Here is a 16,477-nt window from a genome sequence, read left to right as displayed (position 1 = left end):
AGCCAAGAACTGTACCGACCTCTCCTCAGCCTCATTCTTATTGCTACAGTAATATTTTTCTGCTTGTATTTGCCAGAGGAAGGGCCCTCTACTGGTAAGGCAGATGAAGCCACTCTGGGCGTCTTGTGTGAAAACCCCCTCAATTGGAGGTGACCTCAGTCTTGTCACCTCCAACTGAGACCGAGGGACAAATGCTTCCCCTCGGTTGGTCCCTGCTCCATGTCCTCTTACCTAAGGTGGAACCACTTCGACAGCTATTAAAAAGATAAGCAACTGCTTCTCATTTAAGCTTCACTTAGGTGTGACTAATTGAGAAGAAAACCCAGCCTCTCTGCAATCCCCTGCAACATTTCCTGGAAACTCCCATGGACGGAGGAGCGGTCTCTAAGAGTCAGGCAGGACTGAGCGACTTCACTTTTACTTTTCACTTTCATGCACTGGAGAAGGAAATGGCAACCCACTCCAGTGTTCTTGCCTGGAGACTCCCAGGGACAGGGGAGCCTGGTGGGCTGCCATCTATGGGGTCGCACAGAGTCCAACACGACTGAAGCGACTTAGCAGCAGCAGCAGCAGCAACATTTCCAGAGCAAGTTTCTCACTGGCTAAGCTCCCCTGTCATCCATCAGAGGCTATCACAGCCCTCCAGGGAGTGTACTTTCACCAAGATATTTTGTGGTGCCACAAGCTTCAGAACCAAGTTTCTGAAAACACCACACTCTTCCTCTCCCCCAAACTCACACCCCTGCCTGGGGCTTCAGATGCAAAGTAACAACAATCATGTTAAGAGATCTTTATTATTCAAAAAATAAATAAGATAATCACAACTTCATTCTGGAAACAATGAGGACTACAGGTAGATACAATAGGTTTCCTTTAAATACAGTCATTTCTCAGGGAGGAGTGTGCAGCCTCAGAGCTGACTTCTCTTCCCCCCACCCCCCACCCCATCAACAGTAGTGGAGACAGGAACAGGGTTGAAATAAGATACTTGATGAGCAACTGCCTGACTCTGTGTGTGTGTGTGTGTGTGTGTGTGTATGTAGGAGAGAAAGAGAGGATGAGAATGAGTGTCAGGGTGGCTGGTGGGGGTAGGGTTTTGGTTCTCTACTGCCTTATACTTCCTAAAGTCTGCCCCATCTCCACCAGGGCCCCAGGGACCCAGAATCCACCATGATTGAATGTGAGCTGAAGCTCCCCGTTTCCCTTCAGCATCTTCACTGAGAAATCAAATACATCCTCCACTGAAAGACACTGCATGCAAAGAAACAAAACTAAACTTGGCTAATTTTCTGCTGTTTACTCAAATTTGAGCTGTGCATAATGGTGTCTTTTCACAGGACTCTGAATGTCTGTGTCAGTGGGGTTGCTGCTTCAGAATATAAGCTCTTATGGATCAGGGCCTGTTGGGGTTTCCCCTGCCCAGTAATTTACTCATTGCAGCCCTACATGCCTTGGGATGTATAATAAATAGTTATCCGTCAGGAGGATACTAGGGTTATAAATAGGCAGTTCAACGGGGAAGTTGTCTTAACTGCTTTCCTGGATTGTGAAGACCACCAGCATCAGCCCAGCCGCAGCCTGCTGGCTTACACCGTTCAGAGTTTGAGTAAGCCAAATGATGTGAAGCCCGTCCCGTGGCTCACTTGACTTGGATCAGTCACATTGACAAACACCGAAGCACCCGATTGCAATTCAAAGACTCCTCCTAAGTGAATGGATTGCTGCCCGCATGGTTTGGAAGAACTGTGGGTGTTTGCAGCTCTCAGTAAGATTCTCTCTGATCCACTTGGGGACTTCAGGCAGAGGCTGGCTATAAATGGAGCTTGACTCAAAGTTTCCCGATTGGAACAGAAGGTGACTTGGGTGTAGATGTAATAGAATCCTTGTCTTTTCACGGCCAGCTGTTTCCCGTTTTCGAGGGTTACCAGGTTGTTGCTTAGGGTGTAGTATCCTTTGGGGGCCCACTGGAGAACTGTAATGGAGAAGGGGGAAAGCCATGGTGAGGTTGTGCATACATGATTCAGATTCTCACAGACAATAGAGTTCCATACTGGATACTGGCTTCATACAGGAAGGCAAGTTTGTGGCGTCAGGGAGTCTAAAGGACCCCTCCAGCCCTCAGAGACTATGGAGGAGCCACGGCTGACCAACCAGCCTGGGCTGCACTGTTGGACAGAGCTGGGTTCCAATCCAGATCTTATTCAAGCTTGGGCAAGTCAATCTCTCTGAGACTCGCTGTGCAGACTAACTCAAGTAACCGAGCAAAGGGAGTTTCCTTCTCCCCTTAAAAACTCTTAAAGCCAATTGACCCTTGAACTTCAGCCAGTGCGAATGACTTAAAAAATCCCGTGTCATAAATCATGCGTGCCAAAATGCTCAAAGCGTTACTAATATCAACTTTCATATCTTGCTTTCCTTGAATTTTCTAAAGTCAAAGACTTGCTGATCTGTCTCATTCAGCCGCAGCATAGAGCAAAGACAAGACCCCATTTCTTCCTACCTGATCGGGCTCTTGCAAACCCAATCTGCCTCCCACAGCAACGACTAAAATTAGGCAAGGAAGTATGAAAATAAACCTGTCATTTCACTGTGTGTTTTGATTTCCCATTGTAGTGGGCGCCACCAACTTGAAAGTGCCTGTATTCTTGTGGCTAAGCCAGAGTACCCACCAACAATGTGCCATTTTCTCGGCTGAGATGTTGAGTGGGTTCAAAGTAGTGTGTGCAGCCGATTTCAAATCTCAGCTCCCACAGAGAGCAAGGCTGCGGGGGGTGGGGTGGGGAGAACTGAAAGTACTGATGCGTTTGCTTCCTTGAGCTATTTCTTTTTCACTCCTGCTTGGTGGTCTTCGGCCTATCAGGGTACAAGACGCCACCTGTTCAGTCTCACCCTTCCGTAATCAGGAAAGGCATCGTGAAATACTTGACATTGCGTGGGCCTCCAGACCACTCTAGAAAGGCTTCATTATGATGTGTTCACTTTTAGACTATCTGATTGAGAAAACATGAGCGGTTTCCCTATCTTTCTGTCCACAAGGTTTATTGTTATCAAGTCCTTACCTAATTTTTGTCCTTGCTGTAAGAGGTAGGTCAGGATTAGAGCAGCATGACCAAGTAGGTCTGGGAGGTTTGTGGCTGGGGTGGGGTAAGAAATGTGACTCTCATCTGATCCTCTGCAAACCTACTGGGCTGCAGACTGTCAACTACATTAGGATCAAGAGCCATCATGGACCTTTTGACAGGATGTGGGAGCACCATGACATCTATCCAAGGCAAGCTATTCTTCTAAGAGGTGTCTCTGTGGCTGGCATCCATCCAATCCGGATGAGAGAGTATCATGTGGATGAACACCCTGGACATGCTGATATGGTTGTGATACTCTCCCCTAAGTGTATTTTCTGAGAAAGGGGTACTGGCAGAATTACGAAACATTGTGGGAGTAAGTGTTATTCAAAAAGGGCTTTATGTTACTCTTCTGACAGCTACAGGGAAGTCAGTTAAGGAATGACACTTTAGATTTGTACAGTGCTTGACAGAATAACTTTCTTCCATATTAGCTGATTTGATGCTCAGAGTCACCTTGTGAAGTAAGTGAGACAGGAAACTGCTGCATAGGTAAAGGGACTTGCCCAAGGTCACCCAGCAAGTGGCAGTCATGGTTCTTAAGCCTCAGTGTTCAAAACCTTTCTATCCAGCGCTCCTACTCCATGATCCGGGATAGCCACCTATGTGTTATGCCCACTGAGAAGCCCAAGCCACCTCAGAGATGAGGCTGTATCTCCTTTCCTCTCTCTTGGTTTCTGTTTCTCTGTGTCTCACACACATGCATATGCATATGCACACGCACGCGCGCACACACACACACACACACACTGCTTAGAACTCCATTCCAGAGCACTGTGCTGAAATTTTCAAAGACTGCTCTAATGCTCTTGGCCTGCATTTATGTAGATGGGAGATTTTATGCTAATGTGTATATTTCCATCCGTTTATCAGAGGGGCCACATTCTCCAACACCAGTTAGTATGAGGTACAGATTTGGGAAAAAAGATCTGAGGGCTAGAATCATGGCAGAACATATATGGAAAGAAAAATCATTCAGAGTTGAAAAGATTCCAGTATGTCATCTATTGTTACTTCACTGAAAAATCTAATGTCCCGGCACCTATTGATCTTTGCAGAATGATTTTACCTTTAATTTCCCTAAGGTTGGCCCCAAAGAGGTGGGGATTAATCATACAGGGATTGGAAGATGGCAGGAAATACCCCTTGAGGCCCATTTACACACAGTGAAGAGGGGTTAGAATGAGGGATGCTCCCAGTCAAGAGGTCACTACCTGCCACCTCTTCTATGTTGTCAGCATAATGGTCCCTCCACCCAGTAATTCATAATTCAGAATCAGCCACAGAGCAAGAACCTAATGAGTCCATCAGGATTGCTTTCCACTGCCTTTTGTCCCTCTAAGTCCCATCTGTGCATTTGAGCCCACTTTGAAGACAAAGGCAAGCGCATGAGACGTGTCTGGGGAGCTTTGTAAATTGGGCCCCAAAGGAAGAGAGGAGCCTAATCGTTAGGCTGCCCAACTGTAGCCTCCTAGCCTGCCCCTCACTCAGGTGACTGATGCGCAGATGCTTTGGACTTACCAGAGGTTGTTTTACTACTGGCCTCACTGATGACATGTGCCGCTATCTGAGGCTCCTGATCACCTGAAATGAAACCAAAGGCCAACTGTCAGGCCAAAGAAACACGAAACTGGCCACCAAACAATTTAGTCTAGTTCTGCAGCTGAATCATAGAGACTGTACTTAAACAGATTATGTGAATGGAAGCATAAGATGGCCTGAAATCCCTCCCACAGAGGGCAAAGTTTGTTTCTAAAATCTAAACAATTGAATTGATTATTTCCACTGAGCCCAATTCTTCCAAGAGTAGTTCAGTACTTGACTTCGCTTTACATAGATTGACACGGGCTAAAGATAAATGATCCTCTTTAAACACATTTTGAATCTTACTTTTAAGAAAGCTCCCATCCATTGGTCATCTTAGTGAGCCCCAAGGTCATGCCTACACACTTAACTAGTAAGATGCTCACGGTGCCTGATTTGGTCAAGCACTGGCCACAGTATATCTGCCTCCAACCATTTCTCGTGTAGACTTGCTCCTTAATTAGCTGTGCTGATCTTCTAAGTGTGGACATGATGTGGAAGTTCCTTTTTTTTCCCAGTAATGAGCTTGGAGCTGGACACCTTGTAGGTCTCCTATAAATACTGAGTCAAGTTGTGTGACCTAAATGATCAGTTTTGTTAAGTATATCATTTTCTCAAAGGCTGCTAGGCAGCACCCACATGAAGTGCGTTCCTCAAATTTCATGGCAATTAACAATTTGGTATCACTCAACATATTTTACAGTCATTCTGAAAGCAAAGCCTTCATGGAAATCAGGCAACCCCTTGCATTCAGACCAACAGTTAAAGCAAGCTCTTTGCCTCAGAGAACAGTATCTGTATCTCTATATGTATGAATGCATTTCTTTGTGTATATTAAATTTGTACAAGCCATACCATCTTTACACTGACTTTGTGATATAGTAGTCTCTCTAACAACACCCATCTACCAACACTCCATTTCTCCCGTACTCAGCTGCTCAGGTCACCCCAGGAATTATTATATTGGTTTTGGGTGCTACATTCTAATAGGAAAAGGGAAGTCAGTGTGTCCAGAAAAAGAAAGAAAAATCCTGGAAAGGGGGAACAGTGGAAGACACTGAGGAGGTTTATCCTGGAGAAGAAAAGGCTCAGGGGCCATGATTGCCATTTTCAACATCTGGACAGCTGCTGTATGGAAGAGGAATTATATACTTTGCTTAGTATGGCCCCAAAGATCAGAAGTCAATTCAGTGAATGGAGATTACAAGAATAAATTTCAACTCCAGAGAAGAAAAGACTTCTCTTGAGTATATAGTAACCTTCTTTTAATTATTAGTCATTCAAAGATGGCCCAGGCTGCTTTATGAGCTAGAAGGTGTCTAGGCATGTTTGTTCAGAGGGAAGATGGTTAGTGCTAGTGTGAAGGAGATTCATGACCTGGGAATGGTATGAGATTTGAGGACCGTCAAGAAGTCCCTTCAACTCTGGGATGTTTGAGATGCTCAGACATCAAGAATAGAGCAAAGAACAAGGCTGTCATACTGAATCACTTCTTGATCCCTGAGGTTCTACTGGCTGTGGTTCCCCATGAAAAACTGTCATCATTGAGTGATGAATGACACCACTACCAAATGCCGACTGTCTGGTCATCTTATCCTCCGTAGGTGGCGCTAGGCTGTATGGTTGCTGTAAAGTGTTGAAAATAATACAATTTCTTCATACTTGGTATTGTCAGCACTAAAGGAGCACAGCCTTCCCTGTAAATATGTCCACACAAATCCTTTCCAAGTAACAGGCACCAAGGAAGATGTTGATTTCGCAGCCATGTTCCTGCTTTATTTCCAGGGCTAAAGGTTCCCTGATTCAGCTTGGCGTTGTTCAATACAATCAGCCTAAAGCTTCCTTTTTGCTTTTAAGTATTCATAGGAATGGTAAAGAGCAACCTACCTTTGTGCATTTCAAAGTTTTTTTCTTTCTTCTTTACTTCTTTGTTTTGCATTATATCCTAAAATAAGAATCATAGCAAAAGGTCATTTTGAAAGGAACTCTGACGGGGCCTTTAGAGAGAGGTTGCATGCATTTGACATCTGTCATTACTCTGTTGTCTGTTTCTGGTCAGGATTATCGTATAGACTCTGAGCTTGTCATTAATTCCATCCTACTGTAATTCAGAGCCCAGGGTTTTGACAGATGAGCTGACAGCCCAGAAAGCCCAGGGGTAGACCTGAGACAGAATTTGGGCTCTGTTATTGTGCCAGGCCAGAGGTTGCCATCCTGACCCCTCCTCTGACCCCAACCTCCCCAGCTCTGAGAGATATCGACAAATAATGCTGAATGAGGAGCTGATTCTTCCTTGGGAACTGGTAGATAGAATGTTAATAAACATAAAAATGATGTGTATCTATTAGAATAAACTTAGTCTGAAACCTCTTAGGAAATGGAAGTAGTAAGTTTGACATTGGGAAGAAATCCCAGACCCTGAAAAGACCCTCAGACATTTTTAAATTTTGTTGTCCATTTCAATGGGCTGAAGAGATTCTCTTGTTGTTGGTTGCCTCATGTGGCCTGTTCTTATTTAGAATAATCTACATAGAAGAAACCTAAGTAATGTCTCAGTGCAGCTGAGATTCCAAGGCAAACACAGTACTTCTTAAGGGGTTGCTTCTCACTAGCAACTGCAGGATGGTTAGAGGCCCTTACGAAAGCTAGCAGAGAGTGTCGTCTACACAGTCTGGAAGGTAGTAAAGGCTGCTGTTGCCATTTTAAAGATACTGAATAAAAGGTCTGGTGGGCTTAACTGGCAGGCATGAGGTCACCCAAGGAGTCTGAGGCTGAAGCCGAGAGTAGAAACTATGAGATCACACTCTGAGGCAGGGCTTAACCCACACCATCACCCTCTGCTCTGAGCACAAAGGAGGAAGGCAATAATATTTTCACATCTTTGGATAATCAAAGGCTTGTGATCCTTCCTGTTCCTGGAGTCAATTTTCCACAGCACCCCTCCTTTTTGTTCCTCCCTTAAAAGGAATTAGTGTTGTTACTACTGAGGGGCTCAGGTGTCAGGTGTGAGAGTATAAGTCATGGAGCCTAATGGGCAACCTGCGCCTCAAAATGCTTGCATGGGGCTCAGAGCTTCAACTTTCCACTTGAGCTCAAGGGTGGTGGCTTGAAAGTGCGGCGACAGGAAAATGTTTGTAAGATAATAAGCCAACAAAAGAGTATTTCGTGTCTTTTCAAAAGATGGAGTGTGATGATCGAAGTCGAGATACTTTTAGACTAGGTGGTTGCCCTGGTGTCAGGGCTTGGCCAACATGAAAATGTGAAGTCAGCAAAGTTTGTCTTTTATGCGTCCGGCCTTGCCTTTCTGTGAACTTTCCCCCAGCCACACACCCCAGAGCCTTCCCCCTTCTCTTGCTTCAATCCCCACCTCAACTGACAGACTTTTTAAAGTTGATTTTAGAAAATCTAGAAGGAGTTATTTCTCTCTTAGTGGGAACTCTATTGGCAGGGCTGGATAGGTTGATCTTTAACTCGAAAAGGAGATGCTCTGACCTTATCAAAGACATCGTGGGCATTGGCCAGCAGACAATCCAGGAACTGATCATTCTAACAGGCAGTTGGGGGGGGGGAGGAAGATTTAATGTGAAATTATACTGGTTAAAATGCTGCCTCCATTTACCTAATAGCAACCATGAATCCCATCTTCTGCCCAGAGTGACAGCTCGGTTCTACCTGCCTCAGGAATTAGTTCTTTGTCACTAGAGGCGTTCCAACAGAGATGGAGGGACTGCTGGGTAGAGACTGTGGGGAGAAGCAGCAGCTCTGGGTTGATAATTGGATCTGATGATTTTGAACATCCATTCCTGAGCTTCAAACTTTAGGTTGCTCTGGAGTAGTCAGATTGTGACCCAGAAGGGAAGCCTTTAGAGGCTTCTTAACATTAGCTAAGAATACAAATGATCTAATTTGGGATTATTTTGTTGTTGGCCTGTTGGGTTAAAAAAAAAAAGTCCAAAATATTTTGTTTTAGAATGAGAAGTTTCATGGCATGGATATTGGAGTGGGGTCAGTCATTGGAAGAGGAGGGGGAGCTGGAGTATTTTGGGTCCGACTGTCGTGGGCATCGGAGGTGCAGATGACATTGACTCGGATTCTACCCCACAGCAGTGGAGGCAAGAGGCTTCCTCTGTTTCACAGGAGGCACTCTGGTGGACATGCCTGGGAAGGTCTGCCTTTTCAGAATATGAAACTCGGGAGCTGCCATTTTTTTCATGCAAGTATAAGCAGAGAGACCAAACTGACTTTTTCATTGCTTTTCTCCTGGTAGCTGATTTGGGAAGCTTTGCATATCTGACCGGAAATATAGCCATGAGATATTGGAATACAACAGTAAACTCTCAGTAAGAGGGAGGGAAGAAACCAACAACCATTCTCAATGCCTTTGGGGGAACTGGCGGCTGATCTGAGAATTATAGAATGTCGAAGCTGGTAGTGCCTGGCGGAACATCTCAGCCCTCTCATAGGATAACTGAGAAAAATGAGGCCCAGAGAGGTGAAGTCATTTGCTCAAGATCACATAGTCAAGCACATTTAATATGCTAAGCATTGATCTCAAAGTGGATTTATTCACATTTAAATTTGCAACACCTTCCAATATTCTGTAATACTGGCCAGAAGCCTCAAGGAACCAGAGAAGCTCAAATCATTTCCAAGCCTTGCATGTAAAGAGTTAGGAGTCTTCCTCTAAAACCTGTATTCCTGTGGAGAACCTAAAAGCCAGCCACAGATTTGAGCTGCATTCTGATTCCCATAGGTGACTCAGGGATAAGCTCCCAGAGTCCTCACTACTGGATTAAATGATATACCAGGGACAGTATAGGAGGACAGGAAAAAGCTCAGAAATAAGATCTCGGGCCCTTCCACTCCTGGGTTAAATGACACATTATCTGTATCTGAGAACTCCTGTTGGTTTCTCTAGCTACCCACCCACCTGGCACAGCACTGTCCTCAGCCTGGATGTGGCCTCCTACTCACAACCCCCAAGTCCCCTGAGGGCCCAAGATGTTTAACTTTGTTCTGAGGGGGAAACAGGCACAACGATTTCTAGATGCTGTTCTGGAGAAAGAGCTCCTAGACCCCTTGTCTACGACGATGGGATTAATATTGTAGGCACATCCTCAGTAAACTGTCCCAAAACTCTTGCTTTAGGTACCCATCATAGGTCACTGATGGAGAAGGAAGTGGCCACCCACTCCAGTATTCCACCTGGGAAATCCCACGAACAGAGGAGCCTGGCGGGCTACAGCCCATAGGGTCACAAAGAGTCGGACACAACTTAGCGACTAAACAACAACATGAACCACTGCAGTGACTTAATGCTGGGCACCAGTCTGTTGGGCAAGACAACTTCAAACTCTCTGCCTTGGGTCTTGATTGGCCGTAGAGCAGACTGGCTCCATGAGCAGGGGTATTCTATGGAGTCTGGTTCGAGTGGCACTGAGACAGTCCATCACCCATTGCCCACACCTCTCCTCACAGTAAAGGAAAAGATCTTACTTACGTGGTACCTGAAATTCCATCATGAGAGAAGCAAAGCGTTCCTTCACATGTTAAGAGTCTATCAGTGCTCAGAAGTCCCCATCACCCCCAGTGAAGGCAAACCCTTAACTGGTGGCCTGCCAACACTGCAGTGGCCAGTGTTTAGCGCTTCCCTGGGAAATGGGGACCAGACCCTGGGTCCTCAGTGGGAAGGCACTAAGATTTGGATGGAAAGATAAGAAAATGCAAAAAGCAAGGTGGTGGACTTCATCCTTTCCCCCGAGGCATCTGCCTGTCTTGAGCTCGCATGCATATGTGAATGTGCCCAGGAAAGTGTGTATTTTCTCCAGAGAGCCTTTTTTGTTCTTCTTAAGGGCATTCCTATGAGCAAGCACACTTTAAACTTTCCTTTCCCTTTAACCATAGGGTTTTGGCTTCAATTTTGCTTTTTCATATACACACCCATATACACGTGTGTACATATGTATGTCTACCTGTATCTATAGCATATACCTGACACATGTTTAAACTTTACATGGTTAGGTTTTAGTTTACCAACCTAGCAGGTTCCCCCCTCCAAAACTTTTCAATGATATTTTTCCCAACGACCGAGGTCCTTACCTTGACCAAGTCTTCAAACCGGCTTCTAATTTCCTCACAGTTCAGTAAGGATAAGGACCCCCTCTCTTTATTGCATCTCTGTATCGTTTTCATGAACACAAAATCTTCATGAAGATTCCTTTCGTCTTCTATCTATTTTTGAAATGACAGGGACATGAGAAATTGTAATTTTGAAGAAGGCAGCTAAAGATGTCTGCTCTACAATCACTTCCATGGCCTCAGCACACAAGAAGGGCTTTGCGAATATAAATGGGGAATGATAACACATTAGTTACACTGGACTGGTGCTTCCCAGGTGGCTCAATGATAAGAATCCGCCTCCCCAATGCAGGAGACGCAGGTTCAATCCCTGGGTGGGGAAGATCCCTTGAAAGGAAATGACAACCCACTCCAGTATTCTTAGTGGAAAAATCCCATGGACAGAGGAGCCTGGCAGGGCTACAGTCCATGGGTCGCGAAGAGTCAGACACTACTTAGCGACTAAGCAATGATACTGAATTAGTGATATTTAGTATTAGCAGTTTAAAAAATCTACAAAAGCCAGCAAAGAAAATGTGATGTTGCCTGAAACACTAGGTAGAAATCATAGCTATTCTAATGAAATTTCATCACAAATTGTACATTTTTCCATGTATATTAGCAGCAACATTCTTTAATGGTCATATTTCCCATTGCTTCAATAACGATAGGTCATTATAAACACAATCTATAAAATAGTTTTCTGGTGAGCTAATTTGCCCACTTAGTTTTAACATTTGTGATCCAGCGCTTTATAAAAAGAGGGGGATTTGTAATGCGTGTCAATTACTCAAAGTCTAATTACATCTCTCTCTTTTTAACTTTAGTATTTGCAAAAAGCATTTACATTTTTAAGAAATCATCTTTCATTCCAAAAGTTGAGATATTTTTATTTTCTGATGTCCTAAAATAATTAAATGTATGGAAGTCACTTGGTTAAAATTCTGTGCCATTTCTTGTATCATATTGCAGTTTTAGATTCAAAACAAGGTCCAGTTAGCAGCAGCTTTCACTGTCATTAACAGAACACCCAAGTGCCAGGGTAAATTGAGTCTCTGTGTGTGTATGTGTTAGTCGCTCAGTAGTGTCTGACTCTTTGCGCCGCCATGGACTGTAGCCCACCAGGCTCCTCTCTCCATGGAATTCTCCCAGGCAAGAATACTAGAGTGGGTTGGCCATTCCCTTCTCCCGAGGATCTTCCCCCACCCAGGGATCTACCAGGTCAATATTTCCCTATTGAGGGTAGGGGAAATATTTGATTGGCAGGGCATTTGATTAGCAGAGCCCACCAGCCCACGAACAAACAACCAGACACAGAATCCCACTCTTCTCAGCAGTGAAACCTAAAATTTGTAGTAACCCAGTGAATTGCCTCAATTCTGCCTGCCCCACCTTATCCTGCTAGAAAATCTTATGGTCGTAATTCAAGGTTGGCGGCTCAATAAAGACCCCTTGCACATCCCTGAGAAAACACAGTCTCCAGATGCTGTGCATCCACAATTCCCACATCCAGACCAGACAAATAATTGATAAAATTTCTCTTTTTCATCCATGATTGATATTTTGTCAACACAGCCAATAATGCTTGTCACTGGAGAGGAGTAAACACATGGAAACAGAATAAATCCTAATGGTAACATTTTCTTAAGAATGCAGAGCAACCTACTAACTTACTCCACTCTTCTGTTCTACAAGTCTGGCTATTCAAGAATGCACAACATCTCAGAGGGAAACTGAGCAGCTTACAACTACAATCAGCATTTGAGAATTATACAGAGACCACCACTTCCACTTAAAGTTGCAAATTGGGGACTTCTCTATGCCTATGTTAACCCGAAGCACTATGAATTTTCAGGTCAAATTGATGCTTTCCTTCTCTAGTTGAAAATTTAGAAGAAAAATAGTTGTCTCCATCAGAAAAAAAAAAAAGTTTACTTTTTAAGCAAAACATAAACAAATCATTATAGCTAATGTCTCCACAGTACTTATTTTGTGCCTGGTTCTGGTCTTAGCTTGAATTTAATCTATGAGATGAGTACCATTATCATCCCCATTTCTCAGATGTGGAAACTGAGGCATAGAAATGTAAAATAACTTGCCCGGGATCGGAAAACGAGTAGGGGATTGAGTCAAGATTTGAACCCAGCAGTCTAACTCCAGAGTCAAGGGTCTTGACCAGAGAAAAGAATAGAATATCTCACTAACTAGACCACAACCACTATGCGACGAGACCATTTATCTATTTGGGTTCTTAACATTGTCCATCATTTGGGTAGCACTAAATCCAACCAACCCACACATCAATAAGAACCCTAAATTTAGTTAATGAAGACCCATGGTTCATCTTACCTTGTCCAATCTTCTGTGAAGATACACAGCAAAAAGCGCTGACCCAATCATCTGGGTGATAAGAAAAACTGTAAGTAAATACATAAAAATTTTCATACTGACAGGTGGTCCAGTGGCCACGGAGCGGGGAGAAGGTTGACTGTATGTTTCGATCATGCTGCGTTAGAGTTGAAATGATGTCTTCTGACTGAGAAGGTGGCAGAGGCAGCATGAGAAGACTGTCAAAGTGGCCACCTTACTCAGGATTAGTTAAGAGCGCACAATCGTCGCAGCCCACACTTCCTGGAAAATGTGCTTCGCAGTCTTCTCTCCCAGCAAAAAAGTTACGTAAAGGTTTTTTGTTTTTTTTTAACCTACCCATATCATTCACTTCCAGGCTTTCCCTTTCATTAGTAAAGAAGAAATAAGTTTCTTCTTCCATATATTCATTCTTGCCTTGAAATGTCATAGACTCCTTAACAGACAATGGCAGTATTTTCCTATCACTGTCTAACGTATGGGGTTCACCAGTTTCAAGGAAAGTGACAGATGAATCCACCAGCAATAGGCTTATTTCAATTTCAATCTTACTAATATAAAGCGGGAACCTGATAGATGGAGAAAGAAAGAAACACCAACGAAAGTTTGGATTGATTTTATGACTGGCTTGCTGCTGGCTCCTTAAGATTTCTTTCGTCTTTAAACCCAACAAAATCCCTGTGGCATTTCAAGTCAAGTCTACACAGCATAAAGCAAAAAGGAGTGCTAACAATTAGTAGAGAAAATTTAACTGGAAAGATAATTCAAGAAAAATACACTTCTTCATGAGAACCTACTGTATAGCACAGGGAATCCTATTCAGTGCTCTGTGGTGACCTACAAGGAAGAAAACCCAAAAAACATGATTATATATATATATATATATATATATAGTGTGTGTGTGTGTGTGTGTGTGTGTATGTCTGTACACTTTGCTGTACAACAGAAACTAGCACGATATTGTAAGGCAATTATACACCAATAAAAAAAATAAAAGAAAAATACACTTCTCCAAGGCCAAGAGAAGTAGAGCCTTGAGTAATTCAGGCCAAAATTCTGGAATTGAGATTAAAGTAGGAATATTAGGTTGATTTAGCCAAGTTGCCTATCTACGCTGTTCCAATTCATCAGATAACTGTTGATGCTGATCTGTCAGTTTGGAATAGGGAAACTGGGCTGCAGTTAAGAGACCTGAATTCTAGATTTTGGGGTAGCAATGAATTGCTGTGAACCTCCAGCAAATCTCTCCCTCTACAGATCTCAGTTACCTCCTACCCAAAGGGGCAATTGTACCTCCTTTGCCTGTCCTCTAGGTTGTTGAGAAATCAAGTAAAGATGTGCCTGAAAAATCTTTGAAACAAGCAATAGCAAATCACTCTCATCTGAAGTTTTTTGGTATTTGTTCAGCCTATGAGGAGTTTTCCAAATGATTGCCAACTCCTTACATACTAGTAAACAGCAAACAAACAACAATAGCTTCAAAAACACCCAATGTTTTGACAGCGATCTGAATTATTGAAGTGTGTAGAATTACCCATTTCTGAATGGCTTCTGATGGTCTTATCAGATTGCCTTTGAAATAAAAACAGCTGTGGAAATCCCTATCCTACATCCCAACTTTTTCTAGAACCATGATAAGATTGCTTTTGTGATTCCTATAAAATTGTTTTGAGAGACAAATAGAAAATGTAACAAACTCCTCTGCTAGGCATGCTATCTGCATAGTTACCACCTGCTCTCTTCCCCTCCCACGCCCTAGCATCCTGTCCTGGGCCCAGATCTCACTACATCTGCCAAGTAGGTGGCTTCAATGCATGTGATAAACTTTGATCAGTCAAATCAGAGGCTTCGGTTCTTAGACAAGGAACCTTAGTTCCACTAAAGGAAAATTATCACGAGAGCTAAAAGGGGCTCGAGGACATCTCCAGGGCCAGTTTCATGCAATGACAGCATGCCAGAGTTGCAAGGACCCTGTGACCATCAGCTCAGCCAAGCTCCGAGGGTGGCACGTTTATTCCTGGGACAAACTTCAAGAGAAAATTGTTGTCCTGTCTCCCTGCCTACACTTCCTGACTTCTGCTCATAACATTCCCCTGAAACTGCTTCCACTATTCCCAACACAATGGTTTGAGTTGAATACTTTGTAGGGTTAATTTTTAGTGACCTTTCCAGTAGTCTGTTGACCTGTTTTTTGTTGGCATCCTTCTAAATCTCTCCCCTCTTGCCTCCTCTTCGTGTGCTTCCTTTTCCCCTGGTACCCCTTAAAACTTTGGCATTTCCCATCCTCATGCTCCTCCCACCCCTCCCCTCTTCTTATTCTATATGTTTACCTGGGATGACTGCCATCCATTTTCATGATTTTCACTATTACTTTCATTGTGATAAACCCCAGATGTATACCTGAACCCTGAACTGAAGATTTTTAAGTGCAGGTAACTCTGAGTCCAAGGTATCTCCACTTGGACACCCCAAAGCCACCCTGCATCTGCCAGGACCCCAAATTAACTCATCCCACCACTCCACTTCCTATCCAGACTTGTTTTCCCTCCAGGCTCTCCCCATCTCAGTGACTGGTACTACTATACTCACCTAATTGTCCAAGACCTAGGAGCCATCCAGGATTCCTTCCTCTGTCTTGCCCAGGTTACTTCTCTATCCCAGTGGCTTCCTCATCCCCAAAAGCTTCTTGATTATCACCATGACTCCTTTCTAGTCTCCAGGGAAACATCCTAGTCCAGGGCCACATTCCCTCCCTCCTAGATTGATTATCTTGTTGCCTTTCTAGCCCCACCCCATCCATCTTCCAGAAGAATGTTAACTCTGAATCTTGTCACTGACCATGTTATCCAATATATTTTTACACTCCTACAACTCTGCGTTGGACCCAGGGAAGCAGATTGACAGTTTCCTGGCATATTCGTCATGAATGGGATTAGCTCCAAATAGCCTGATAGTCCTTTAATCCTTGAAGTACCCTCTTTCTCCCATTCTTCCTCTGCCTGGTCCTCTAGATTACTATAACTTGCATGTGTGCTCAGTCGCTCAGTCATGTCCGACTCTTTGTGACCCCATGGACTGTAACCCACCAGGCTCCTTTGTCCATGGGGTTCTCCAGGCAAGAATACTGGAGTGGGTTCCCATGCCCTCCTCCAGGGGGTCTTCCCGACCCAGGGATCGAACCTGTGTCTCCTGTGTCTCCTGCACTGCAGGCGGATTCTTTACCACTGAGCCACTAGGGAAGCCCCCAGATTACTGTAACATTGGCTACCTTTCCAGCTTCCACATTT

General features: G+C 43.9%; 1 protein-coding gene across 1 annotated transcript; it reads right to left on the bottom strand.

Moving 5' to 3' along the window:
* Window positions 1–775: 775 nt before the first annotated feature.
* On the bottom strand, window positions 776–13,463 carry LOC112445051 (CD40 ligand). The gene is made up of 5 exons (XM_024988553.2): window positions 13,173–13,463; window positions 10,806–10,937; window positions 6,594–6,651; window positions 4,644–4,706; window positions 776–1,972 (listed from the first exon to the last, which is right to left on the bottom strand). Exons 1-5 carry the CDS (start codon window positions 13,326–13,328, stop codon window positions 1,596–1,598), a joined length of 786 nt encoding a protein of 261 aa, XP_024844321.1. The 5' UTR covers window positions 13,329–13,463; the 3' UTR covers window positions 776–1,595.
* Between the last annotated feature and the right edge of the window lie 3,014 nt (window positions 13,464–16,477).

The sequence above is a fragment of the Bos taurus genome, chromosome X (assembly GCF_002263795.3).
Source record: "Bos taurus isolate L1 Dominette 01449 registration number 42190680 breed Hereford chromosome X, ARS-UCD2.0, whole genome shotgun sequence".
In the NCBI taxonomy this organism is placed as follows: Eukaryota; Metazoa; Chordata; class Mammalia; order Artiodactyla; family Bovidae; genus Bos; species Bos taurus.
This window is presented reverse-complemented; position numbering and strand designations above follow the sequence as displayed.

Excerpts from the sequence above, each read along its gene's own strand:
- LOC112445051 (XM_024988553.2), bottom strand. The coding sequence starts at position 13,328 with ATGATCGAAACATACAGTCAACCTTCTCCCCGCTCCGTGGCCACTGGA. Across the intron at positions 10,938-13,172 it reads TTCACAGAAGATTGGACAAG|ATAGAAGACGAAAGGAATCT; the intron begins GTAAGATGAACC and ends TTTCAAAAATAG. Across the intron at positions 1,973-4,643 it reads CAGTAGTAAAACAACCTCTG|TTCTCCAGTGGGCCCCCAAA; the intron begins GTAAGTCCAAAG and ends TCTCCATTACAG.